Raw genomic sequence first — 27,855 nt, 5'->3', positions numbered from 1 at the left:
AGCACTCAACAAGCACCATAAAAAAAAAACAAAAATCCTCCACTTTTTTCAAAGAAAGGTCATGGTGTGTCTGCACACTTTTCTCTCTTTTCAGCATGTAGACTCTATGGAGTTTTGCTTCCTGTCTTGGCCAAAGTCAAGCCAGAATTTGCAAATAATCTCTGGAAGTGCGTCAAAACCATACATGTGTTTTATAAATATAATTCAGCTCAAACGTGCAGAAAAAAAAATTATGGTATTTGTTAAGTGCTTACTATGTACTAAGTGCTGGGGTTGCTACGAGATAATCAGGTTGGACACAGTCCATGCCCCACATGGAGCTCATAGTCTTAATCCCCATTTTCTAGATGACGTAACTGAGACTCAGAAAAGTTAAGTGACTTGCCTAGGCTCACATAACAGACGAGTGACCGAGCCGGAATGAGAACCCAGATCTTTCCACTTGGCCATGCTGCTTCCCCATGTCTCTCACATTCCTTCAACGCTAGGAAAATCTCATCATTGTAACAGTATCTTCTCCAATTGTCTGTCAAATCTCAGCAGAATCACTGCAGTTCTTAATATCTCAACCTCACCTGTGCTATGGAATCCTGCCTGCAATTCTTTCTGCCCATCAGTGGTTTAAAACCCAATTCAAAGAACTGTACATTTGCCAGGCTATTCTAACTTGGGGGCACTGGGGAGGGGGCTCTGTAAGATCCCTCAAATCCGTCCCCCATTTCTGTGAGTCCCCCTTTTGGGTGTGTCTCCTTCCTACTGAACCACCCTGCCTTTTAGCAGCACAATCAACTCCCCCTCCCCATCCCATCCCAGCAACTCCTTGAGAGCACATTCATGGGCTGACTGCCTTTTTCAGGAAATCTGCCTGCTCTTTCTCCCGCCGAGAATTGAAATCTGTTGCACTCTTGTTGGCTGCTCTTTGTCTTCCAGATCCCAGATTTGGAGCAGAAGATCGTCTCCATACTCCCAACTGCGAATCCGTCTGTTGCGTTAGCCAATGGATCCCAGTTTTCTGTGACTGTGACCCTTGGCTGGCCGAGCGCCAAAGCCTATATTCCTGGAGGAAAAAATGCAAGCAGCTGTGGCCGTGTAATTTAAAACCTCTGCAAAATTCTCTGCAGGGGCTTGCCTGCGTTCGTATGAGGGCTGGATGCAGGCGAGAAACCCCTCTCCTGCAGCTCGAGAAGGACAAGCAAACCTGAACGCAGCCGGAAAGATCCAAGTAGCTGAGCCGCGAGCATCCTCTCCCGGACGCCAGGTACCGTAAGCCGTTGTCGGTGAACCTCCTGCAGAAAGCCAAGCTGAGGTACTGGAGGTGGGGGAAGGACCTGAAGGCAAAGAGGGGAGTCAAGGAGGGAAGGAAACGGTCATTAGCCAGAGGGATAGGACTTGGGGGCAGCAATCAGACTGCTGAAATCGATTTTATAAATGCTAAGAGATTCCCCGCTCGTGGGTGTTCCAGAGTCTCTCCCGGCAGCTGTCCCGATTCCGGGCGCTGGACTTGAGATGTACTCAGACCCAACGGCATTTCCAATGGAAATTGATCGGAAGGCTGGTGGTGCGGGTTTGGGAGGAGACACTTCCAAAAATCCTCGAGGAAAGCGTGTGGGGTGTTAGGAAGCTGGCATATTTCACACAGCAAAGTCCCCAGGATTTGCTTTGTCCTTGAGTTTACAAATTTCGCCTTTCAGAAATCCAAATTACAACTCGACTGTAAGGATGTCAGGAACCAAAGATTCTTTGTTAATTCACTGTTACCATTACATGGCTTCAGCTTTACTAATCAGTCAATCAGACATATTTATTGAGTGCTTACTGTGTGCAAAGCACTGTACTAAGTGTTTAGTAGAGTACAGTATAACAGAGTCAGTAGACAGGTTCCCTGACCACAACGAGCTTACAGTCTAGAGGGGGAGACAATTTACTCTCTTGAAAAAATGTTTTTTAAGTAAAGGAAATCGGTTTTGGCAAATGTGTATAAATGGTTAATCAAATGGTTCTGAACTGTTGATTCCGCTAGAATTTAGTCAATAGATGTCATTAGAACTGAAGTTGAAGAAAAGCTGATGGATGCTTTAAAACTGACTCTAAAGAATATTCTGTTAAAAAGTTGGATGCAGCTGCTAGAAAGAAAAGCGTATCAGAAAAAATCAATCTTGGCAGGAGTTGAAACGCAAAATGAATAAGACGAGTAATGCCACAGTCGCCGAAATGGAAGCTTACAGAAAAATGAAGTGTAATTAGAAGAGTATATTCTTCTCCAAGGAGTTTCAGTTTAAGGCCACTCAGTGGGACAATTTTCCAAGTCAGCAAAAAGTTAGGCATTTGAAGGGAAGGAACACACACCCACTACTGTCTTCCAGTGGAGAGGAGAAGTTCCTGGTGTGGGGATTGACCTTATGCTCTGAGTTTGTAACTAGGAGTATATTTAAGTCAAACCCAGGGGCCCAGATGAAGGCAAAATGGAGAAAAGTGTTTCTTTTTGTTTTGTTTTGTTTTCTTTTATGGTATCTGTTAAGCGTTTACTATGTGCCAAACTCTGTTTTGAGCTCTGGAGCAGACCCAAGTTAATTAGGTTGGACATAGGCCCTGTCCCACATAGGGCTCACAGTCTAAATAAATAGGAGGGAGAAAGGGAAAACTGAAAGGGAAAACTGAGGCACATAGAAGTTAGGTGACTGCCCAAGGTCACAGGGCAAGCTTTGGGCAGAGCCAGCATTAGAACCCGGGTCCTCTGACTCCCAGGACCATGCTCTTTCCACTGGACTAAAAATGGCAATTTTAACTCCAAATGTCACTCCAAATTCATTTATAGGAGAAATGATAATAATGGTAATAATTACAGTATTTTTAAGCATTTATTATGTAGTTTGCCTCAGAATTTAGCGAATGGACAATTCTCTAAGATATATGGATAGAGCACAGGTCTGGGAGTCAGCAGGACCTGGGTTCTGATCCCAGCTCTGCCTCTTGTCTGGTGGGTGACCTTGGGCAAGTCACTTCACTTTTCTGTGCCTCAGTTACCTCATCTGTAAAATGGGGATTGAGACTGTGAGCCCCATGTGGGACAAGGACTGTGTCCAACCTGATTTGCTTGTACCCACCCCAAGGTATAAAACCCACATGGCGGAGCTGGGTTTAGAACCCAGGTCCTCTGACTTCCAGGCACGTGCTCCTTCCACGGGGCCACACTGCTCCTCTTTCCTCTTTCCTTCTGGTCCTTCTCCCCACCATTCCATCTACATTTACCTCTTCCCCTATTTCCCTTTGCTCTCCCCAATTTTTCCTCCCTTTTTCTTTCCTCCCCCCTTTTTGCCTTGCTCTAAGACCCTGCCTCCATACTATGTGCTCTGTACATAGAGCACATTGAGAAGCAGCATGGCTCAGTGGAAAGGGCACGGGCTTGGGAGTCAGAGGTCATGGGTTCGAATCCCAGCCCTGCCACTTGTCAGCTGTGTGACTGTAGGCAAGTCACTTATCTTCTCGGTGCCTCAGTTACCTCATCTGTAAAATGGGGATTAAGACTGTGAGCCTCACGTGGGACGGCCTGATTATCCTGTATCTACCCCAGTGCTTAGAACAGTGCTCTGCACATAGTAAGCTCTTAACAAATACCAACATTATGATTATTATAGTAAATGCTTAATAAACGTCGATGATGATCATCATCGTAACAATCATAATAAGGAACTAGAAGCCACTGCCAGGACATGCTTCCGATCCACTGGAAAACTCTTCCAATTCAACAGGCTAGGGGTATCATCGAATGGTCTTCAGATAGTTATACAGAAACAAACACAAGTAAACACTTCTTCACATTGCGGGTGGCAAGCATATGGAATTCATTATTACAAGAAGTTGTGCAGCTGAAAATATCAGCAGAATAAAGCGAGGTCTGAATACATTCCTGGAAAAAATAAGCCAGTGAAGTCCTAGAGATGAGGAAAGATAGGGATGTAAAGGGAAATGTTTGTGGGGGTAGGAGGAGTAGACAGTAGGACAACCAGAACAATTAGGATGGAGGTCAAGGAGGGCAACTTTCCCATTGCTCCTCCAAAAATTAGTTACCACTCTCAAGCTGGATGGAAAATCAGTCTGACCTAATAATGGCATTACTTAATGGCCCCAGTTTCTTTGCTGTAGGCTAATGAATGTTTCGGATGCACACACACCTATCAATCAGTGGCATTTATAGAGCACTTACTGTGTGCAGAGCACTGAACTAAGCGCTTGGGAGAATACTACAGAATAGGCCAACACCGTTCCCTGCCAGTCATTTAGATGACATGCGAACGTTATCTGGTCACCCCCCTAGACTCCTTCCTCTGGCCTGGAATTCCCTCCCCATTCAAAGCCAAGAGATCACTACTCTCCCCATCTTCAGAGTCAACTAAAATTGCTGAAAGGGGGCTGAAAAGGTTTTCAGAGCTGATCTCTAGCCCCAGAAATCAGAACTCTGATCTAACGGTATTTCAAGATGCTCTGGTGGTGACCCATCATGCCATCTGATGTGAGGGCCAAAGGCACAGGGAGTAGGTTGGTGTTAGAATAGCGAAGAGTTGCAGCTGGGCTGTAGTAAGGGATTAGCAAGATTAAGTAGGTGGGAGAGAACTGATTGAGTGCTTCGAAACCCACACTGAGGAGTTTCTGCCTAATGTGCAGATAGACAGGCCATCATTGGCGGTCTTTGCGGAGTGGGGAGATATGCACAGAAAGACTTTTTTAAAGAAAAATAATCCAGGCAGCAAAATAAGGGATGGACTGAAGTGGAGAGAGACGGAGGAGACTCCCTGCTTCTAGACTTTGAGCCCATTGTGGGCAGGGATTGTCTCTCTTTGTTGCTGAATTGTACTTTCCAAGCGCTTAGTATAGTGCTCTGCACAGAGTAAGAGCTCAATAAATACAATTGAATGAATGAATGGAGGCAAGCAGGTCAGTGAGGAAGCCGAGGTAGTCCAACCCGATTATCTTATATCTATCCCAGTGCTTGGCACATAGTAAGTGCTTAACAAATATCACATACCATTATTATTATTATTCTAACTCCCAGGCCCGTGCTCTATCCACTAAGCCACGCTGCTTCTCCCGCTGGTTCACCTTTTTGGTTAGGAATGGACCGTCCAACCCTCGTCTCTTCCACTTTCACCCTGGTTTTCCCTCCTGTTGCCCCAGCGAGCACATATCCCCCTTGGATCTAGCCAGTCCTCTCTTGGACTTGTTGACATTTCCACCCTGTGGGATCTGGGGATCCTGGAGGGATCATGCCAGGGAATGTTTCCAGCGGGAATCGCTAGAGAGAAGTCTGTCATCCCGAGTTCTGACTTTGCTGATGGGGTGACGGGTTCATAGAAAGAAGAACTACTTGGCAGCGGGAGTCATTAAACACAAGAACAGGGGTCAGAAACCTCTCTGGGTCGAAGAGCCAAACACAATGAAAGCTCTCAGCAGCTGATGCACAAGCTTCCAATCGCGCCATTCAACTCACATCCATGCCACTCACTTCACTGTGAATCATCTAACAGTTTTTAATTCCATGCCCTCCACCCCAACACCACAGGGGTGAAGCAGCCTGGCGCAGTGAAGCAGCATGGCGTGGTGGATAAAGCCCAGGCTTGGGAGTCAGAAGGTCATGGGTTCTAATGCCGGCTCCGCCACTTTGTCTGCTTCGTGACCTTGGCCAAGTCACTTCGCTTCTCTGGGTCTCAGTTACCTCATCTGTAAAATGGGGATTAAGACTGTGAGCCACAAGTGGGACAACCTGATTACCTTGTATCTACCCTAGTGTTTAGAATAGTGCTTGGCACATAGTAAGTGCTTAACAAATACCATTATTATTATTATTATTACTTTGTTTCTCAGGGTCTCTGTAAAATGGGATTAAGTCTTGTGGGACGGGGACCATGTCCAACCTGATTTGCTTGTATCCACCCCAGTGCGAGGCATGGTGCCTGCCACACAGTAAGTGCTTAACAAATATCATTTTCATTATTATTATTACAAATAATTAATGCCTGGTCCTCCACCCTTAGCCCCACAAACTTGGCAGTGGTTGGACTGGATCGACTGCTTGTCACACCCTGAAGGCCTGGGGTTACTTAGCTTTATGGGCCCACCATGTGACGAGTGACATGGTTAGAAGATGACTTGGGATGACATCTTTGCTTCGTGCTACTGTCTCATAGGGAGAAGCAGTGTGGTCTAATGGATATAACGCAGCCCTGGGAGTCAGAAGGACCTGGGTTCTAATCCCAGCTTCTTCTGCTCCATGTTCTCAGGCAAATCACTTCACTTCTCTGTGTCTCAGTTACCTCATCTGGAAAATGTGGATGAAGACTGTAAGCCCCATGTGGGACATGGACTGGGTCCAACTTGATTGTCTTGTATCTACCCTGGAGCTTAGTACAGTGCCTGGCCCATAGTAAGCACTTAACAAATACCACAAAAAGAAACACACAAAAAACTGTTCATGGCAATTGCAGTTGTCGGTGGAGGGAAGGAGAGGAAGGAAAGAAGAAGCAGTGTAATGGGATATGAAATTAGCAGAAGTTATCATTCCCCATCCTCTTCTTCCCTCCTTTCTTCCCTCCTTGCCCCAGGGATGCACGGAAGGAAGTGCCAAAATGGAGAGGAATGGGCAGCTGCCATACAGTCCCTCCTCTGTCTCCTGGACCCACCAGGGGAAGGGAGGAGCTTGTCTCTTACCCCCACGGGGGCTACAGCAAAGACCTGTGGGTACGGGGAAGACCCTGCTCTCCCCAGCTCGGAATCGGACACCAAACTTCACCACCTTGTGGCCGGTGATAAGGGTCTGCTATCCTGCAGGGGAATAGGGTTAGGGAGAGAGCTTCCTGAAGCTACATAGCAATCGATCAATCAACCGTATTTACTGAGTGCTTATTGTGTGCAAAGCACTGTACTAAGCACTAGCCCAGTGCCTGGCACAGAGTAATAATAGTAATAATAATAATAATGATGATATTTGTTAAGAGCTTACTATGTGCTGAGCACTGTTCTAAGCACTGGGATAAATACAAGGTTACCAGATTGTCCCATGTGCGGCTCACAATCTTAATCCCCATTTTATAGACGAGGCAACTGAGGCAGAGAGAAGTTGAGTGACTTGCCCAAGGTCACACAGTTGACAAGTGGCAGAGTCGGGATTAGAACCCACAACCTTTTACTCCCAAGCCTGTGCTCTTTCCGCTAAGCCACGCTGCTTCTCATGAATACAATACCATAAAAAAAGCAGCAACTCATCTCTCCTCCCACTCCCTCCTTCCCTTTCCTTCCCCGCTCCCTCCTTCTTCCCTCCCTCTCTCCTTCCCTTTCTTCCTTCCAGAGCTCTCAATCCCACAGGAGGGTGGGCAGAAATTCCCTTCCACAGAGGAGCAGGAACTCCTTCCTTGGGCAGAATCCCCAATCCACATGGCGCAGAGTGGGCACGGTCCTGCCTCCACGTGGCTCCTCTCGCTGGGTCCTGGCATCCTCCCAGGGGTCTCTGGCCCGTGGCCCTCCGGGAGTCGGCCGCCCCGCCACCGCTCATGGCGGAGGGCCCTGCCTGGGTGGGCTGCCTGTGACTGACTGCTTCCTTCCTCCCTTCCCTGCCCCGGGCAGAGAGAGGCTGGCTGGAATTGGGCGGCCCTGAGCTGTCTGCCGCCGCTTTCGGTCAGTTGTGGTAGCGGTGCCACCAGTCCCCCATGCCTTGGGGTGTTCGGTGGAGATTCCCCTCTTAGACAACACCCCCTCCGGAAGTGCTTTCAAGCGCCTCCTCCCCGGAACCCGGTTTGGACTCACATTTGATTCCAAGATGAGTCTGATATGGTGGTGTCCAAACCTGAGGTTGTGGATCCCTTACCTAGAATGTTTAGGGATATTCCCCTTCTTTTGGGGGGGGAGGGCGGCGGGCAGGGAGGTGGTCTTCAGATAGGTGACCTCCATTTGTAACGGATGGGCTAAGTGTGATCTAGTGGCCGATCATTTGGCACATTGTAGCAACCCTGCAAGTCACCATTTGTGAATCTCTTTGATTATTGTTGATGCTGTGTATTTTAAGTCTAGCAAGCCTGTACCAACTTAACATAGGATGAAATTACCATATAGACAGGGTGGTCTAGTAGATAGGGCATGGGCCTGGGAGTCAGAGGACCTGGGTTCTAATCCCAGCTCCTCCACCTGTCTGCTGTATGACTTTGGGCAAGTCACTTTATTTCTCTGGGCCTCAGTTCCCTCATCTGAACAGTGGGGATTCAAAACCTTTTCTCCATCCTATTTAGACCGTGAGCCCCATGAGGGACCTAATTACCCCAGTGCTTAGTATGGTGCTTGGCACATAGTAATTGCTTAACAAATACCACGATGATGATGGTAATTACAAAGAGAATGGAAGGAATATAGCATCCCAATCTTAAATGAAGATTTCCCAGTCTTTATCCTGGGTTGATAAGTGAGTTCTGAGTAGAGGAGCAGTGAAACAGATAAAAGGCAATACACTTCAAAGGCTGCCGTGAGCGACTTTCCTGAAAGATGATCTTTTCAATGGGTTATCATGGTCACAGTGACATTTCACTAATTTTTTTTTAACTATATTATTGTCCCAGTGCTTTCTACACAGCTGTATAGCCATCAGTGGATTCATTTCTACAAGTATGGATTTTGGCAACATTTAAAACTTAGCTAAAACAAGACCCTGAGCAGATCTGGCAGGAGAAATGCTGTTTCTCCCCATCTCTGCCCTGAAGCCTGGCCAACTGTACCCCTTCAGTCAGTCAGTGGTATTTACTGAGTGTTTACTGTGTGCAGAGCACTGCGCTAAGCACTTAGGAGAGTTCAACAATAGAAGAGACACATTCCCTGCCCCAACAAGCTTACAGTCTCTCTTGAGGAGCGGGCAAAGACCACTGGAGCTGAGCTACTCCCGGAAAGGTACCCACTGATTATTTGTAGGTTGGAAGCCCAGAGCAGAGCAATTCCCTTCTGCCCGTCTCCCCCTCCTTTCCCTTCCCTTCCACTCTGTTCCTTACCCCATCTCACAAGCCCCATTCTGCTGCAGTCTCCAGGGGTGGCATGGAGAGTGTTGTACCCCCTTGAATGTCCCTGTGGGCAGGGGCAGGGGCACAGGTGGGGGAGATGGTTTTTTCTCCAGGTGCCAAAACCCTGAGAGCACATCCTGTGTCAGTCCCGCTTCCCCTTCCCAGCCCCAGCTGTGGCAGAAAGAGATAGTCAGATCAGGGCAGGCATTGAGATGGGTTGGGTACTAGTGCAGGTGCTGATGCCAATCCTCACGCCACCCTCCCCTCCGTTCTCCCTGATGGGGTTTGGGCTGGAAGAGGAGCAGCTTCCCCAGAAGTGGCTGTGGCTTTGGGGAGTCGTGTGATGGAATAACATCATTGCATAGTGTCATGAGGGAATTTGGAAACCGACCCCTGCTCTCGTCTCGGGTTCACTCGTTCCAGATCTCAAATTGTGATTCCGAGGACACCCTCATGCCACGATTAAATCCTTCCGTCTTCAAGCCGCCCGGGTGAAAGAACCCAGTCCTGGGAGGCAGAGGACCTGGGCTCTAACCCCGGTTTTGCCACCTGTCTGCTCTGTGACCTTGGGCAAGTCACTTCACTTCTCCGGGCCTCAGTTCCCTCATCTGCAAAATGGTGTATCAGTAGCCAGTCTCCCTTCTCCCTCAGTGGGGACCTTTCTGGGACCCGCTACGATAGCCCTAGGGCTCCTGATGATCTTGTATCTATCCCGATGCTCAGTACAGTGCTTGGCCCAAAGTTAAGCACTTACCAAATACCACAATTATCATTCAGGTTAAGCCCATTGCCGGCTCTTATTGAAAATGAGGAATAGCAGAACGTTAGTAAATCGGAATTTGATTTATGAATTTTGTAGATTATTGGGGCATCTGTGGGAATCGCTACCTCAGCTCTTCCCTAATAAGTTAAGGATTCGACAGATGCCCGAAGGTTGACATTCAGAAATTCCTACAGAATCTCCTTCTTGCTTTTCACCGTTATTCAATTCAGAGCTGACAGTCTCTTCAGAGGATAGGCAGGGTGGGGGAGGTTCACGTTTTAACCTCAGGCTCAGGCATGGATAAATGAGCTAAATGGGACTTGTCTCTCAGCAGCCAACTCGGATAGGAAATCTATTACCTCGACAGTAGCCGTAGCGTCCCATTAGTAATGTCGGTGTAGGACAGATTGAGGTACAGAAGACCTTGACACCCTTCGGAAATGAGTCTCATGGATTCATCCTGAAGAGAAACCCCAAAAATAGAAGATTCATTAAAATATGCCGTTACTATTAAATATGCTAAACATAGGTTTGGGATTTACTACCCCCTACTACTTCAGCTAGCTAATCTACTATAGTCCAGCCCGCACACTTAGCTCCTCTAGTGCCAGCTTGTTCGCTGTGCCCTGATCTCATCTATCTCGCCACTGACCCCTTTTCCGCATCCTCCCTCTGGCCTGGAACTCCCTCCCTCCCTCTGTCCACGATTAACCCCACTTTTCCTCAACTCCCTCTCCCTTCTGCATCACCTCTGCACTTGGATCTGTAACCTTTGGACATTTCGTATTCACCCTGCCCTCAGTCCCATAGCATTTATGTACATATCCATAAATTATTTATTTAGATTACTGTCTAGCTCTCCTGTCTAGACTGTAAACTCCTTGTGGGCAGGGAACGTGTCTACAGACTCTGTTGTGTTGTATTCTCCCAAGTGCTTTGTACAGTGCTCTGTACACAGTAAGAGCTCACTAAATACCAGTGATTGATATGGTGGCGTTATGAATTGAGTGCTTATTGTGCGCTGAGCACTTCACTGAGCAACTGCTCTATGTAGAGCACTGTACTGAGTTTCTACTATGTGCAAAGCACTGTACTGAGTGCTTCAGAACATACAACAGATATTATCTCACCCGATCCACCTGATACCCTAATAAAGGTGACAAATGCACATAAATTGTCACTTAACATCTGTACTGCAGTTTCTTCATCTGTAAAATGAGGGCTAAACACCTGTTCACCCTCCCCCTTATACATAAGCCTAGAGTGTGATAGGTACTGTGTCTGATCCTATGATCCTTTATCTCCCCCAGAGCTTGGCTAAGTGCTTGGTCCAGAGTAATTATTAGTATTATTATTATTACTGTTAATAACTCCCCTAATGAGGAAGGGTCTCGATACAGTTGGAAAAAACAGAGCAGTGGAGATAGAAATGATGAAGAGGAATGTGCGTGAGGGCTCAGGGTGACAGGGTGGCCTGACCCGGAAGTGGGGCATTAGTCAGGGTTTGAGGTGGAGACTTGACCCGCTGGCCCTCTGTCCTGGGTTGAGGAGTCATCTCGTGCACGGGGCTGGTTTCTCTGGATGGCACAAGTGGTCCCAGGCTCCTAGCCCCGCTCTTCCAGTTTGGGGGAGGGGACCGAGGCGGGATCTCCACCCCCCGGGCAACTTTCCAGATCCCTGGGATCTCCCTCCTACTTAGACCGTGAGCCCCACATGGGACCCGATTAGCTCGGATCTACCCTGGCATTTAGTATAGTGCCCGGCACAGAGAAGGCGCTTAACAAATACCAAAATCATAATTATTATTATTAAGAAGAAGAATCATGATAATAATAATAACAGTAACCTGCAGCGTGAGGGCTACACTCCAGCAGGTCCCCTAGGAAGAGGGGGATAAGGCCAAAAGTGTGGTCAACTTTAGGCAGGGCAAGCTCAAGGAGATAGAAAGGCAGACTGGAGTGCTGGTCCTCTGGCATTTACCTTAGACCCCTCTTTCTCCTCCTTCAAAGCATTGTTAAGATCATATCTCCTCCAAGGGGTCTTCTCCAATTAAGCATTTCTTCCCCTGGCTCATTGTCCCTTCTGAGTCATCTATGCGCTTGAATCTGTGACCTTTGGACATTTGATATTTGCTCCACCCCACAGCAAAGATGTACCTATCTTTAAATTACATACTCTAAATTATTTATTGATATTAATGTCTGTCTCCCCTTCTAGACTGTAAGCTCGTTATGGGCAGGGGACGTGTCTGCTAATTCTCTTGCACTGTCATCTCCCAAGCGCTCAGTACAGTGCTCTGCATATAGAAAGCGCTCAATAAATACCACTGATTGATGGATTGATGGGAAGAGAATTTCTGACAGAGGACAGGGGAGAGGAGGTAAGAGAAACCCCACAGAGGAAAGGAGAGGAGTTTGTGGAGAGGAGAACCCAAAGCGGAGTGGCTGTTGTAAGAAATTCAGGGATAGGAGTTCGTGATGACAGTCTTTTGGGGAGCGGAGAGGGCCTGGCGGGCAAGGAGAATAGTGGATGCTGACCTCCAGGAAGGGCTGGCCTGTAAAGGGGCCCCTCCTCTAGACTGTAAGATCATTACGGGCAGGGAACGTGTCTGCTAATTCTCCTAGATTGTATTCTCCCAAGTGCTTAGTACAGTGCTCTGCCCATAGTAAGCCCTCAGTACATACCATTGATTGAGGGATGGATTTTAAAACTCCTGTCCCTTAACCACCCTATTTTCTTCCTCTACTCCATCTCAGCCCTCTTGGCCAGCCCACTGGATTCATGCCATATCAGTCTGGGTTGAGCGTTAAAGCTTTGATGGCACCTGCTTTCTGATCCCATCCATAGGACTCATTTTGGAAAGGGCACGATGATCTCCTTTTGACTACAGCACCGATTTCTCATTTTTGTTTGGAGGGAGCCCAGTCAACTGAAAAGTGATATGCTGCAGAAGCCAAACTGAGGCAGGCTTTCATTCCGCATAATGCTCTCCGAATCCCAGGTCTGTGCACCCTATCAACACCCTGCTCTCATTACCGCTACAACTACAGCTCAGGTTCCTTGTTCTTTACCATCTCTCCCATCAAAGGCCTCCTAAAAACCACCGATCAATCCCCTCCATCCCCTATGGCACACCACCACATAGGCCCCTCTCGGCACTTGTTACTTATTTGGGTTTCTTGAGTTTTGACTCTCATCCTTTAAAAATAAATCCATACTTTTCACTTGGCAGTGAGACTCCAAAGACATAAAACTCATTTTAAAACCCCAAATCTATACCATCACTGCTATGGACAGACTGCTGATTTTGTGAAAAACCTCCTTATACTCACATTCAATCCTTGGCATTCGGAGACATTTAACTCTTGTAAATTTTTACATTCGCCTAAATTAAACATAAATGGAAAGTTACTTCAAGGCACGTTACACATATTCAAACGGCACGTTACTCGACTAAATGCGCGTGAGTCTCCCTGAAATGGAACACATGCATTTACAAAAATCTTGGCTGGACATTTTTTTTCCAAGTGTTTGGTTTCTTTTCCAAGTAGCCTTCTTTTAAAATTAAAACATGCACACATGCTTGCTCTTACATGAGGATCAAAACGAGAAAGCAGGAAAAAGAGAAGGGGCTCGTTTAGGAACCCAAGTTAGCACATTATACAGTTGAAACATTTCAGGAACTTAAAAGAAAAGTAACTGCTGTGTCTTCGGGCCCCCCAGAGAAACAGATGAGCCGCCCCCATTCACAGATGGACAAACAAAGGGAGAAAACAGTTTAAGTGATAAATAAAATAAATAAAGAGGCCTCAGCAAGAGAACTGAACTCCAACACCCCTGGACTGGGGGAGCTCACATTCTCGGCTTGTTTCTAAACCACTACACTGTCACCTGACTTTATTTTTTTTTTTATATCTGTTTAGTGCTTACAATGTGCCAGGCACTGTATTAAGCACTGGGATAGTTACCTCATCTGTAAAATGGGAATTAAGACTGTGAGCCCTATGTGGGATGAGGACTGTGTCCAAACTGATTGTCTTGTAACTAGCCCAGCACTCAGTACAGTGCCTGGGCATATAGTAAGCACTTTACAAATACTAGGGCAGAGAAAGTGTCTACTTATTGTTGTGCTGTACTCTCCCAAGTGCTTAGTACAGTGCTCCGCATACGGTAAGTGCTCAATAAATACGCGGAATGAATTAATGAATGAAATACCAAGTTGGGCACCGAACAAAGTCAGATCTCAGAATCCTGGGCTGAAAGAACCATTGCCTTGCACACAGTAAGCGCTCAATAAATACGACTGAATTGATTTGTTCTGAGTCAGCCGCGGGAGTGCTTAGGGTTCTTTCTCAGGTCCAAAGTATTGAGCGGCTCCAGAAGTACATAGATGGATGAAGGGTCCAAAATGGGTTCCCAGGCAAGTCCCTGCCCAACACAGAGCCCTGGGCTGGAGGGACCAAGTGGTGTGATAGAGAAGCCGGCGGCCCTGTGTGTGAACTTGTCGTTCCTGGGCACCGCCATCCCGAGCGGTCACTCCATCACTCGTGCCGGCCGCTACACCTCATAACCAGAAGAATGCCGATGGTATTTCTTAAGCGCTGACTGTGTGCCAGGCATTGAACTCTTCATTTCTACTAACCTGCACTACTTTCTGCCTCAGGCATCAGCAAGAAAACAAGAGCTGGCGCCTGACTTCTTGGGCAGGACCAAAACAAATATAAATAGGGAAAATTAGGGAGAAGCAGCGTGGCCTTAGTGGGTAGAGCCTGGGCTTGGGAGTCCGCCACTTGTCTGTTGGGTGACCTTGGGCAAGTCACTTCACTTCTCTGAGCTTCAGTTACCTCAACTGTAAAATGGAGATTCAATACCTGTTATTCCTCCTACTTGGACCTTGAGCCCCACAGTCCCTGTCCAATCTGAAAAGCTTAGACTATCTACCCCGGTGCTTAGTGCCTGATACCTGGTAAGTGCCTAACCAATGCCATGCTTATCTATTATCATTATTTTTATTATTATCGTGATTATTATCAGGGAAATAGAGTGGTTTAGTGGAAAGAACTCAGGCCGGGGAGTCAGAGGACCTGGGATATATTCCCCGCTCTACCTCTGAGAGGCTGTGTGATCTTGGGCCAGTAACTTCACTTTTCTGGGCCTCAGTTTCCTCATCTGTAAAATGGGGATTCTTCCTCCCACTCAGACTGCGAGCCCCATGTGGGAGAAGGACTGTGCCCAACCCAATGATCTTGTCTCTACTACCCCAGTGCTTAATACAGGACTTGGCATGTGGTAAGCACTGAACTACCACCATTATTTGGCAGGGGTTGGCCCAATTCTGAGAGGCTAAGGCAAGGGCAGGGAAGAACTCTGGGCAGGAAGAGTTTCACCGTGCCAGACCAGGGGGTGGGTGGGAGCATCAAGGGCAGAAAGCCCACTCCTCTCTCACTCCCCACACATTGGCTTCTTTTCACCCAATCACTCCTCCCCCAACCCACAGGCAAAACTGCTGAAGCTGCTAATGTTCATCCTGCCAAAACCACAGCTCCCCTGGGCCTGGGGCTTCTGGTGGGAGGGAAAAGGGGGTGTTGTGGGTGAGTCAGAGAGGCTGAGGGAGGTTGGAGCTGGGGCTGAGCCAGTAGGTTCTGAACTTGGGCTGATGATGTTTCACACAAAGTCAGAACTGGGGCTAGAATCTAGGTCTCCTAACCTTACAACTGTTGCTACTGTTGGGGCTATTCGTTCATTCATTCAGTCATCTTATTAAGTGCTTACTGTGTGCAGAGCACTGTACTGAACACTTGGGAAAGTACAGTAGAATAATAAACAGTGACAATCCCTGCCCATGATAAACTCACAGTCTAGAGGTAATAATGTTGGTATTTGTTAAGCGCTTACTATGTGCCAAGCACTGTTCTAAGCGCTGGGGTAGACATAGGGGAATCAGGTTGTCCCACTTGGGGCTCACAATCTTAATCCCCATTTTACAGATGAGGTAACTGAGGCACCGAGAAGTTAAGTGACTTGCCCAAAGTCACACAGCTGACAAGTGGCTGAGCTGGGATTCGAACCCATGACCTCTGACTCCAAAGCCCATGCTCTTTCCACTGAGCCATGCTTCTCATGCTGCTACTAGAGGTGCCCCGGTGATCACACTGGCCGCTCCTTTTAAAAGGAATACAAAAGAACACCGCCCAGAAAGTCATCTCGAGACTGCCAGAATGTCCCAAGTGCCCACTGTCTCTGTTCTTGCTTTTTATTTTATTTATGTGGTATTTGTTGAGTGCTTTCTGTGTCCCAGGCACTGTACGAAGCATGGGGGTAGAAACATCCCTCTACTCCTCTCTGACTCGCTTTTCCTTTTTTTATGGTATGGCTTTTTCACGGCTTACTATGTGCTAGACAATGTACTAAGCACTGGGGTAGGTATAAGCTAATCAGTTTGGACACTGTCCGTGTCCCACATGGGGCTCACGGTCTTGTTCCCCAGTTAACAGATGACTGAGGCACAGAGAAGTGACTTGCTCAAGGTCAGCCAGAGAGAGTCAGGCAGAGGCAGACCCATTCCATTCTTAGCTGGACAGTGGCCAGTGAGTGAGCGGAAGGCCATCTGCTACAAGTCAAAACTCACCTGTGCTGGGCAGTAGCAGCAAGGGAGAGATTTGTGGGCAGAGACTCAAGTTTACCGCATGGAAGAAGGCAATGGTAAAGCACTTTCGTATTTTGACCAAGAAAACTCTATGGATCCACTACCAGAACAATTGCAGGTGGAGGTGGGGCGTTCTGAGAGCGACGTGTCCGTGGAGTTGCTATGGGACAGAGACAACTCGACAGTGTAAGACAAGACAAAAACCTCCTCGAGTAGATTATTAATATTATTATTACTATTAAGTAGACCAAGACAGGGATTCCTTAGATATGGACTGTGGGTTTTTTTCTCAACTGCCATTCCTTGTTCCATCCTTCTTCCCCTCTCTACCCATTCCCCTTCTGGGCCTGGCCCCTCTGACCCCCAGCAGTGGTAGGGGGCACGCTTGGTAGGCAGGGGCAGGATGAGGATCTCACGGTGGAATCCTCTGCTCTGTGTTTCGATGTTGGGCCTGAAGATTCAGAGTGTTGGTCTGCTGATTCTGTTGGATTGTACTCTCCCAAGCGCCAGCATGGCATAGCTGATAGAGCACAGGCCTGGGAGTCAGAAGGGCATGGGTTCTAATCCAGGCTCCGCTACTTGTCAGTTGTGTGACGTTGGGCATGTCACTTCACTTCTCTGGGCCTCAACTATAAAATGGGATTGAAGACTGTGAGCCCATGTGGGACAGGGACTGGGTTCAACCCAATCGGCTTGTATCCACCCCAGTGCTTAGTTCAGTGTCTGGCACATAGTAAGTGCTTAGCAATTACCACAATTTTTATTATCATTTCTCTCAGTTAAGGGGAGTGTTCCCTAGAAATTCCTTCTCTGAGTTAAGATTAGTGGCCCTGGCCGCTACTGAATGCCCTACGCCTTTGGCAAAAAAGAGAAAAGTCAGAAGAACCCATCAATAATCTCCTTGCCAAAGCTGCTAATTTAAGACCCAGAAAATGTTTTTGGTGGTGATCCAGTTCGCCCTCAAACCTCTGAGCCCCACTCTCACTCTACCTGGCTTCATTCTCTGACCCTCACTGATATAGCAATTTAGATATACAATCATCCCTGCATGGGGCAGGCAGCTGACTTGAGGACAAGTAGAAATGGAATTTTTGACCAGTGGAATTCTCCCCCCAGTGGAATCCCATTAAGATTCTAATATTTTAAGAAGGATGATGAGTTCTCCCTTTCTTCCTGTAAGCAATCTTGTTGTGGGCAGGATATGTGCCTACCAATTCTGTCAAGCTGTACTGTCCCAAGCTCTGCACACAGTAAGGGCTCAATAAGTACCACTGATTGATTGATCAGTCAATCGATTGAGGTCTGCATTGGTCATTCTGGAATGCTTCTCCAAGCCCACCCCAAAAAGTGACAGTTTAGAGAAAAACATGATCAGCGTGGCCAAGTGGATAGCATGTGGGATTGGCATTTAGAAGACCTGGGTTCTAATTGTGGTTCCATCACCTGCCTGCCGTGGGACCCCGGGCAAGTCACTTCACTTTGCCTCATTTACCTCATCTGTCGAATGGGGTTTCAATACCTGTTCTCTCTCCCACTTTATCTGTGAGCCTCAAGTAGGCCTGTGTCTGAATGGTCTGACTGCATTGCAGCTAGCACAGTGTTTGGCACATAGTAAGCATTCAACAAATACCATGGTTATTATCATGAAATTCCCCTGAGCACTTCACTGACAGGTCAATGACCAATGCATAACAACAAATGCATTGCGAGCCCCATATCGGGACATGGATCAGGTCCAACCTGATCAGCTCGTTTCTACGTCAGCGCTTAGCACAGGGCCTGGCACGTAGTAAGCGCTTAACAAATGCTGTTAAAAATATTCAAATAAGTACGAAATGCAAAATAATTTAGCCTTTGGAGAGCTCTGGGTTTGGGTCATGAAACTTTGGGTTTACTGGGACTCAGTGTGTCCCAAAAATCCCTAGCTGTGGGAAACATTTGGGTGACAATTTGCTGGAAATAACCAAAAAACTCTGAAGGCATTGAATACCGTTCTTTTTGTCTTTCCCCCCACCCAGGCCAGCCCAAATCCCAACTGCGGTTCAGCGTTCCTGAAGCCCTTTGGTGAAAAATCATCCAACCCCCAACTTCAAAGGAGTATTTTCTCTCCCCTCCCTCGTCCCCGTGTCACCCAAAGTGACTGGGGCCAACAGGATGCAAGCGCTCACTATTGTGATTCTACTTTTCTTCTGTAAAGCGGCGGAACTCCGGAAGACAGGCCCGGGGACCTCAAGGAGCAAAGCCCATCACGGGAGGGCAAATGGCGACCGGAGAGCCTGGGGTCCTGTTAAGCGTTATGCGCCGGGCCTGCCCTGTGACATCTACTCCTACCTACATGAGAAATACTTAGACTGCCAAGAGAGGAGGTTAGTCTACGTTCTGGCCGACTGGCCCGAGGACTTGATCCATATGCTGCTGGCGAGGAACAAAATCCGCACCCTGAAGAACAGTATGTTTGCCAAGTTCCGGAAACTGAAGAGCCTGGATCTTCAGCAGAACGACATCTCCAAGATCGAGACGGACGCCTTCTTTGGCCTCAGCCGACTCACCACCCTCTTGCTCCAGCACAACCGGATCAAGGTCTTGACCGAGGAGGTGTTCATTCACACGCCCCTCTTGAACTACCTGCGCCTCTACGATAACCCTTGGCGCTGCTCGTGCGAGATGGAGACCCTCGTGACCATGCTGCAGATTCCGAGGAACCGGAACCTGGGCAACTATGCCAAGTGCGAAGGTCCCGAAGACCGGAAGAATCAAAAACTGAAGGAGCTCAAAGTGGAAGAGCTGTGTGACGAAGACCAAAAACCACCTGCCCCGAGAAATCAGGCCGTCGGGAAGCCGCCCGTGATCAAGCCAGTTGTCGACTCCTCTCTCTGTCACATCTATGTTTTCCCTATTCAGACACTGGATTGCAAGAGGAAAGGTTTGTAGGAAGTGGTTTTCTTACAGTCGCATTATTTTAATGACCTCCTTGTGTGACATTTGTCTTTGATAGAGACTTAGTTTTTTTGGGTCATTTCACTGTCTTTGATTTAGTCTAGCAATTGAATTTTATTCCAAAGTGGGTCGGCTGACTGTATTGACAGACCAAGGTTTTTTTGGCTGACCTGTCTGTCTTCCAAGAAAGTCACATCGATGCCCACCTGAGGGCAAATTTTAATCCAGCCAAAAACATTTACTGGGAAGGCTGCACAGAGATCTTGTACCTACCCCAGTGCTTAGTATGGTGCCTGGCACAGAATAAGCATTTAACAGATACCATTCAAAAAACCACTCAACACACTCAATTCTCCTATTAGGTGAAGGCTATGAAGTCAATGAACCCTGCATTAAAGCAAGCTTCTTATAGTATGCACCTTTGCCCAATGCGGTGAGAGTGTGCCAACTTTCCTCAGATGCTAATCGTTGGAAGAACGTTTCCTAACATTCCCTAATATCCTAATAGAGTCCTATCCAAAATCTGTAGTGAAAACATGTGTTGTGGAAGAACTCAGTGTTTTTTCCTCGCACTGTTCTCATTAGCATCTATTCCCTGGGGATGGCAATGTCACTGAATTCTCCCAAGGTCCTGTGAGTTATTTGATTTCCCATCTGCCGCGAGGCCATCTGAAGCTGTCCTCTGCCTCTGTCGGACACCTATGGTACCCAAGGGCTGTTTCAGCAATCTTACCATTGTGGACGACAGAATTCGAAAATGAGAAATGATCGTCTCTCGGGGAACAACCAGGCTAGTAAATCTGGCTTGGATTTCTGGTTCTCTAACGAGTCCCAGAATCCACCAGGAAAACATCTCACCAGGGTAATGGCAGCCAGGCAGTCAGTCAGTCAGTGGTATTTACTGAGCTCTTTTACTATGTGCAGAGCACTTTACTAAGCGCTTAGGAGAGTACGATATGACAACAAAACAGGGTTCACAATTAGAAGCACCCCAAGGGATCTCTATGGGATTAGGAACATCCAGTCATCGTCTGTCCGTCTTCCCTCCCCGCTACCCAGACTAGCTGACATCCTCATCAGTTTCTCCCCACCCACTTCTCCCCATGCTCACCAGGCTTATGATTCTGCTTAAAGAAAGTAGCACTCAACCTGAGTTCCTAAATGGTCTGTCTGGTTGCCGGATTTGAACACTGGCCCACATAAGCCTTCTAACACCGAAGTATAACCAGAGGACAATGACCTGATGTACCAGTTTCACCTTGCAACAGAATGATAACGATAGCAGTTGTGGTATTTGTTAAGCGCTTACCATATGCCAGGCCCTGTACTAAGCACTTGAGTAGATGCAAGATCATCAGGGGTTCACACATGGGACTCACAGTCTAAATAGGAGGGAGAACAGGTATTGAATCCACATTTTGCAGATGAGGGAACTGAGGAACAGAGAAGTGAAGTGTCTTATCCAAGGTCACACATTAGGTAAGTGGCAGAGTCAAGAGTTGAACCCAGTTTCTCTTACTCCTAGGCACAGCCTCTTTCCACTAGGCCATGCTGCTTGCCTAGCATGATCACACAGTTAAAAGAATCACCAGTAGATTCCTCTATCTCATTTTGACCTCTCCCTATCCTTTCTTCCATAATCTGTCTGTACTTTGTCCTTTCAAACCCAACCTCAGGTCCTGCCTTCTTCGGATTCTTTGCCTCGCCCCCTTCCTTTCTTTATGATAGTTGTGAAGTTCTTACCAATTGCCAGGCACTGTTCTAAGTGCTGGTGTAGATTCAAGCTAATCGGGTTGGATACAATCTATGTCCTGCATGGGGATCACAGTCTTAATCCCCCTTTTACAGATGAGGTAACTAAGGCCCAGAGAAGAGAAGTGACTTGTCCATGGTCACACAGCAGACAAGTGACAGAGCCAAGATCAGAATCCGGATCTTTCTGACTCCCTGGCCTGCGCTCTGTCCACTAGAAAACACTGCCACATTGTCCAAGGGAGAACAAACATAAAGAGCACTTCTCCCCAAACACACTCTTCCACAAAATCAAGCACCCTTGTCATCTACACTGGATTTGGCCATTTTCAAGTTAGTATGTTACACCTCAAATTGTGTGGCCCAAAGGGACACACTTTGTACCTGTTTGGCAGCAAGTGGCTGAGGAGCACTAATACTGATTGAGAACTGATTCAAGTACAGAAATAAAAACTGTTCTTCTCCATGTGAAATGGACCATTTCCAAAAAGGCTTGGTGTTTCCACGGGAAGGAATGTGGGATTAGTTAAAGATGGCGTCGGCCACCATGAGGAGGCCAGAGCTGCTGAAAGTATTTGCGGCTGGATTTTAAAATGACATTCTTTAGATACTAAGCTCGTTGTGGGCAGGGAAGGTGTCCAGCAACTCTGTTGCATTGTACTCTACCAAGCGATTAGACCAGTGCTCCGCATACAGCAAGCACTCAGCAAATACCACTGATTGATTGATATACTGAGCATTGGCTAGGTTTCCTGAATTGAATGGAATACACTGTTCACGAGGTGGCAGAACAAGCCCTCTAGACCGGCCGAGTGGTCAGAATACGAGCCTGGGAGTCAGAAAGACCTGGGTTCTAATCCCGGCTCCTCCACTTGACTGCTGTGTGACCCTGGGCAAGTCACTTCAATTCTCTGAGCTAGAGTTACCTCATTTGTAAACTGGGGAATAAGACTCTTGAGTCCTATGCGGGACAGTGACCATGTCCAACCTAATTAGCTTGTATCTACCCCAGCGCTTAGAACAGTGCCTGGCACATAGTAAGCGTTTACCAAATACCATCGACAAACATCCTATAATCCTACACAGGCAACTTTTTCTACAAGCTGATGGCAAGCACTACAAGTACAATAATGATCTGGGCTCAAAATAACTGTCTAGTAGCTATAACTAGCTCTGTAGACTTCTCATCTGGTCCAAGTTTAAACAAAGAACTTCTAGAATGCTGGAATCTCAGTCCTGCAACTTGTTAATTTTGGGGTTTCTTTGTGGATGTGGCTAGATGGCCAACGCTTATATTTAGGACGCTAAATTTCCAAATCTTTCCAGGGTTTGCTCTTCACAGCTCTTAGCATTTCATCTATGTGCCATCATTTTACAGTCCAAGAAATGGCAATGAAGGGGACTCAGATTGTTATTTCTAGCAAGTCGTTGTCAGGCGCTGTTCACACTAGTGAAGTAGTTTGCAGTGTGAATGGCTATAGGGACGGGGCAGATGGTGGAGGTGCTTCTTACAATGCGATCGTTGACTTGGCGAGAGGTGTATAACTACCACTCGATCGATCAGTGGTATTTATCGAGAGCTTCTGGTGCGGCAGAGCACAGACTGAGGGCCTGGGAGATTACAATATGACAGAATTCATAGACACATTCCCTGCCCACTACAAGCTTACAGCCTAGATTATTGTAAATAAAGGATATATGATAATGTGGTAAATTATATTTTTATGATATTTGTTAAGCACTTCCTCTATGCCAGGCACCGTACTAAGCATTAGGGTAGATATAAAGTAATCAGGTTGGACACAGTCCCTGTCCCCCATGGGGCTCGCCGTCTTAATCCCCATTTTATAGATGAGGAAACAGACACAGAGAAGTGAAGTGGCTTGCCCAAGGTCACACAGCAGACAAGTGGCAGAGCCAGAATTAGAACCCAGGTCCTTCTGACTCCCAGGCCTGGGCTCTAACCACTCATGAGAACTAATGACAGCACTGGGGGCTCCCATGAGGAGCCCAAGACACAGCTTCTTTTTCTTTAGAAAGACTTTCTCTAGGGGAGGGCAAAAACTGGGAAGGAGGAGAAGAGAAGAAGAGGAGTGTCCTTATTCACTTGTCTATTATTTATATCTGTTCTTTCCCAGGAATCTTTGGCATACTTTTCAAGTTATGTCTACCTTCTCCCTCCTTAGATTAGAAACTCTCTAAAAGCAGGGGATTATGCCTTTTACTTCTTCTTTATGTTCCTAAAAGCCAAGTATAAAGTTCAGTCCACAGGGGCGTCTCGTGCAATACCGCTGACCTGAATAAAAACGTTTACAGATCGGGTTTTTTAGGGAAGGGATAAATGTTCAATTTGTAAGTTGCCCTGTCCTTTTGCTTTTCCTCATGCAGCTGTGCAGAAATTGACCATTTCATTCATTCCATTTCATTCCATCAGTCCCGAGGGTTGGGGAAAAGATTTGGGGTAAGGGGGTTGATTAAGGGTCTGTGAAAACTTCCATTTTTCCCCTTTTCGCCATCCTGTTTTCCCAGTCAGGGTGGGTTGTACCTGCAGATTGCCATCAACGTGAGGGATGGGATATTGTATAATAGTTTGTTCTTTGCCTTTTCTAGAGTTACGCAAAATTCCCACCAACATTCCTCCTGACATTGTTAAACTGGATTTGTCGAACAACAAAATCAACCAACTGCGACCCAAGGAGTTTGAAGATGTTCATGAACTGAAGAGGTTAAATCTCAGCAGCAATGGAATCGAATTCATAGATCCCGGTAAGGAAAACTAAGTATATTAATGTTGGCAAAAATTGTTTTTTTGTCTGTTGTATCTATTTCTACCCTGGGCAAGCATCTTTTAACAGGGAAACGTAGGAAAATCAAAAAGCAAATAGGATGCATTTTCATCACACCCAAAGCAGTGATAATTGTGGTATTTGTTAAATTACTCCTACATGCCAGGCATTATACTAAGCGCTGAGGTAGATACAAAGTAATCGGGTTGGACACAGTCCGTGTCCCACATTTTACTTATGAGGAAACTGAGGCAAAGAGAAGTGAAGTAACTTCTGCAGGGTCACACAGCAGCAGACAAGTTGGAGAAATGGAAAGAGTAAAGTCTTGGGAGTCAGAGGACATGGATTCTAATCCCGGCTCTACCACGTGTCTGCTGTGTGACCTTGGTCAATCCACTTCACTTCTCGGTGTCTTAGTTACCTCATCTATAAAATGGGGATTAAGACTGTGAGCCCCACGTGGGATACCCCAGTGTTTAGAACAGTGGTTGGCATATAGTAAGCACTTAACAAATATGATAATCATCATCATGAGGACCCAGGACCTCTAACTCCCAAGTTTGTGTTCTTTCCTTTAGGCCATGCTGCTTCTCGCAGTGGAACTTTCCAGGCACTAAGAACTTTTCATATGTTCAAATTTCACCAATGAAATTTTATAAAACTTGATTCAAAATCATTTCCATTCTTTTTCAGTTAGAGAAAATGAAGTTCTAACCCAAATGGGCAAAATACCCCTGGCATGCAGTGTGATAGTTAAAAAAAAAAGAAGTTTAAAAGAGAATTGGTTGGCTTTTTGTAACTTTAAAACGCCTCAAATCTTAAAATCATTTTCAAATATATAATTTGGCCATCTTTGAACACATTGCCTGGACACTTTAATGTCCCCAGGCTTCAGTACAAAAGACATTGACGGACTGGAGCCTTCACAGCCTTGAAGTAGACGCAGATTTAAAACTGTCAAACTTGGTCTTGCCAAAGAAGCAGGGACAGTCCTCTTTGTTACCCTGCTGGGCCTCCTTCATAGAGAAAGAAAACTATTTCTCCCTCTTCACCACATCCTTCAACTTCAAAGTTGGCTCTTCTAAGGCAAAAAACTCATATTTTGTAGTAATAGCCTGGCGCCTTGCCAATTTGCTAAGAAATCACTCTTTTTCACTTGGAGAAAATGAAAGTCTGACGCAAGCGGGCAGCAATATCTCCATCGTGCAGTGATAATTAAAAAAAAAAGTTTGAAAAGGCAAGTTCTGTGGATTGGTTGGCTCTATGTAAGCCGTTCATTAGCAGCAGGGAATGTGTCTGCTAATTCTGTTGTATTATACTCTCCCAAGTGCTTAGTATGATGCTCTGCACATAGAGAGTGCTCAATAAATGCCATTGATTGATTCATTCAATCATATTTATTGCATAGGACTGAATATTATTAAGAGGAGCTTCATCATCATCATCATCATCATCATCATCTATGGTATCTACTGAGTGCTTACTGGGTGCAGAGCACTGTTCTGAACACTTGGGAGAGTACAAATCAACAGATTTTGTAGACATATTCCCTGCCCACAGCAAATTTACAATTCAGATGGCCTAGTGGATAGAGCCAGCGCTAATACCAGAGCTTCCACAATAATAACTTATTAAAAACCAATCTCAAACCACTGGTAATGATTTGCATGCAAACCACAAAAACAACTGCACAAAGGAACAATCTGTGAGTGGGTGGGTGTGTGCACAGTGTGGCTGAGACACTGGGTTTTTTGGTTTTGCTTTGCTTTTTTAATGGTATTTGTTAAGCACTTACTATGTGCCAGACACTGTAGAAAGGTGACCCGATTAGGTTGTATCCACCCCAACGCTTAGAACAATGCCTGGCACACAGTAAGCACTTAACAAATGCCATAATAATAATTATGATTACTAAGTGATGGGGTAGATTTAAGCTAATCAGGTTCGACACAGTCCATGTCCTATGTGAATTCACAATCTTAATCCCCATTTTACAGATGAGGTAACTGAGATATGGAGAAGAGAAGTGATTTGTCCACAGTCACCCAGCAGACGAGTGGCGGAGTCGGGATTAGAACCAAGGTCTTCTGACTCCCAGGCCTGTGCCTCTATCCACTGGGACACACTGCTTCTCCTCACTCAGTCTAGTTGTGGCCTTTTTGGCTACATTTGCCCCTCTAGGTAAATTTCAACTATCAGTGCTAACAGCTTTGATCACTATGACCAGCTACTACCATCAACATCATCAATGGTATATATTGAACACTTACAGTATGCAGAGCACTATACTAACCAAATGGGGAAAGTACAGTATAACAGATTTAGTAGATACCTCCCCTGCCCACAATGAGAAGCAGCGTGGCTCAGTGGAAAGAGCATGGGCTTTGGAGTCAGAGGTCATGAGTTTGAATCCCAGCTCTGCCACTTGTCAGCTGTGTGACTGTGGGCAAGTCACTTAACTTCTCTGTGCCTCAGTTCCCTCCTCTGTAAAATGGGGATGAAGACTGTGAGCCCCACGTGGGACAACCTGACTCCCCTGTGTCTACTCCAGCGCTTAGAACAGTGCTCTGCACATAGTAAGCACTTAACAAATACCAACATTATTATTAACATTATTAATGAGCTCACAATCTAGAGGGGGAGATGGACATTAATAGAAATTAAATCATAATACCATACACATTGTTCATGAATATGCAGAAAAGCCCCTGATTTCAATGGAAGTGGTGCAGCAACTTTTCAGTTCCAGGTGCAACCCCGCTATAATGTATCGGGCTTACACTTAGAAGCGTGGGAAACTAAGGCCTGTCAAATCAATCTGGCTAACCACAGACGTTGGTTAATTCCTATTTTACGGTTGAGGTGACTGAGGCCCAGAGCAGTGCAGTGACTTTCCCAAGGTCACAAAGCGGACAAATGGCAGAGCCGGGATTAGAACCCAAGTCCTTCTGATTCCCAAGCCAATGTTCTATCCACTAGGCCATCATGCTTCCAAGTTATTGCCCAAAGGGAAAATGCAACCGAATAGTGGCTCCCCTCCGTCAGTTACTTTCCCCAAAACGTCCAAGTTTCACAGCAATAATAGTAGTTATAAGAGCATGTTTTGGGGGCTTACTATGGGCAGAGCATTGTACTGAACACTGGGCAAAAATACACAGGCAATGAATAAGTTCCTCCGCTCAATAAACATCTTTTGTCATTAGCTGCCTTTTCAGGACTCACGCATCTAGAGGAACTAGACTTGACGAACAACAGTCTGCAAAACTTTGACTATGGCGTTCTGGAAGACCTGTATTTTTTGAAGATCTTATGGCTTAAGGATAACCCTTGGAGATGTGACTACAACATTCATTACCTCTACTACTGGCTCAGGCATCACTACAACGTTCACTATAACGGTTTGGAATGTAAAGCCCCCACAGAGTACAAAGGGTGGTTTGTTGGAAAATATGTCCGAAGTTATTTTGAGGAATGTCCCAAAGACCTGCTGCCTTCCTACCCCGACCAAGACCCGGAAGATGAAGAATGGGACAAAATACATAAGGAACACATAGCAAAGACACAAGGTGTAAGAATTACTGTAATAGGTTAACCTAGAGATTGTCCGGTTTGTAACGCATTTGAAGTATTTGATATCCGGGTGTTAGAAAACCTCGTTGTTTACATTTTGCTTAACCGTGTTATCTGTCTATGAAGGAATGTCCAGCTAAGGAATTTTTTTGGTATTACGATTATTCTAGTTATTGAAAATGGGAAGCGATCTCATATCAGTTTACTCTTAGGAGACCGCTAGGTGTACAGTTGTGGGAAGCAGAAGGTGTCTGACTCTTTAAACGCATATGGTGTTGTGTCCCGTATCGTGGCATTAATCAAACAATCATATTTATTGAGTGCTTACTATGTGCAGAGCAATGTACTAAGCACTTGGGAGAGTACAATACA

At 46.3% G+C, this 27,855-nt stretch overlaps 2 protein-coding genes across 5 annotated transcripts in view; one reads left to right on the top strand and one right to left on the bottom strand.

Annotated features, from left to right (window-relative positions):
• FBXL13 (F-box and leucine rich repeat protein 13) overlaps nucleotides 1-27,855 on the bottom strand; it is a 94,227-nt gene that overhangs the window by 34,446 nt on the left and 31,926 nt on the right. For all 4 annotated transcript variants that reach the window (XR_005660692.1, XM_029077950.2, XM_029077953.2 and 1 more), the window contains exons 10-12: nucleotides 13,125-13,177; nucleotides 10,152-10,252; nucleotides 1,199-1,328 (exon numbers count right to left, since the gene is read on the bottom strand). Coding sequence is in view for 3 of the 4 variants with exons in the window: in XM_029077950.2 (XP_028933783.1) it covers nucleotides 1,199-1,328; nucleotides 10,152-10,252; nucleotides 13,125-13,177 (284 nt within the window). In the remaining variant the exon portion in view is untranslated. The remainder of the gene's footprint in view (nucleotides 1-1,198; nucleotides 1,329-10,151; nucleotides 10,253-13,124; nucleotides 13,178-27,855) is intronic.
• LRRC17 (leucine rich repeat containing 17) lies at nucleotides 1,170-27,855 on the top strand. Its single transcript, XM_029077966.1, has 4 exons — nucleotides 1,170-1,258; nucleotides 18,457-19,361; nucleotides 23,738-23,893; nucleotides 27,117-27,855. Exons 2-4 carry the CDS (start codon nucleotides 18,593-18,595, stop codon nucleotides 27,503-27,505), a joined length of 1,314 nt encoding a protein of 437 aa, XP_028933799.1. The 5' UTR covers nucleotides 1,170-1,258; nucleotides 18,457-18,592; the 3' UTR covers nucleotides 27,506-27,855.

Source organism: Ornithorhynchus anatinus, chromosome 13 (genome assembly GCF_004115215.2).
Source record: "Ornithorhynchus anatinus isolate Pmale09 chromosome 13, mOrnAna1.pri.v4, whole genome shotgun sequence".
Lineage (NCBI taxonomy): Eukaryota > Metazoa > Chordata > Mammalia > Monotremata > Ornithorhynchidae > Ornithorhynchus > Ornithorhynchus anatinus.
Note: the sequence above shows the minus strand (reverse complement) of the source record. Positions and strands in the feature narration are given on the sequence as shown.

Bases quoted from the DNA above. Each gene is read 5' to 3' on its own strand.
- LRRC17 (XM_029077966.1), top strand. From the start codon at position 18,593: ATGCAAGCGCTCACTATTGTGATTCTACTTTTCTTCTGTAAAGCGGCG. The intron at 19,362-23,737 runs GTTTGTAGGAAG...TGCCTTTTCTAG, and splicing joins ACTGGATTGCAAGAGGAAAG to AGTTACGCAAAATTCCCACC. The intron at 23,894-27,116 runs GTAAGGAAAACT...TTTTGTCATTAG, and splicing joins AATCGAATTCATAGATCCCG to CTGCCTTTTCAGGACTCACG.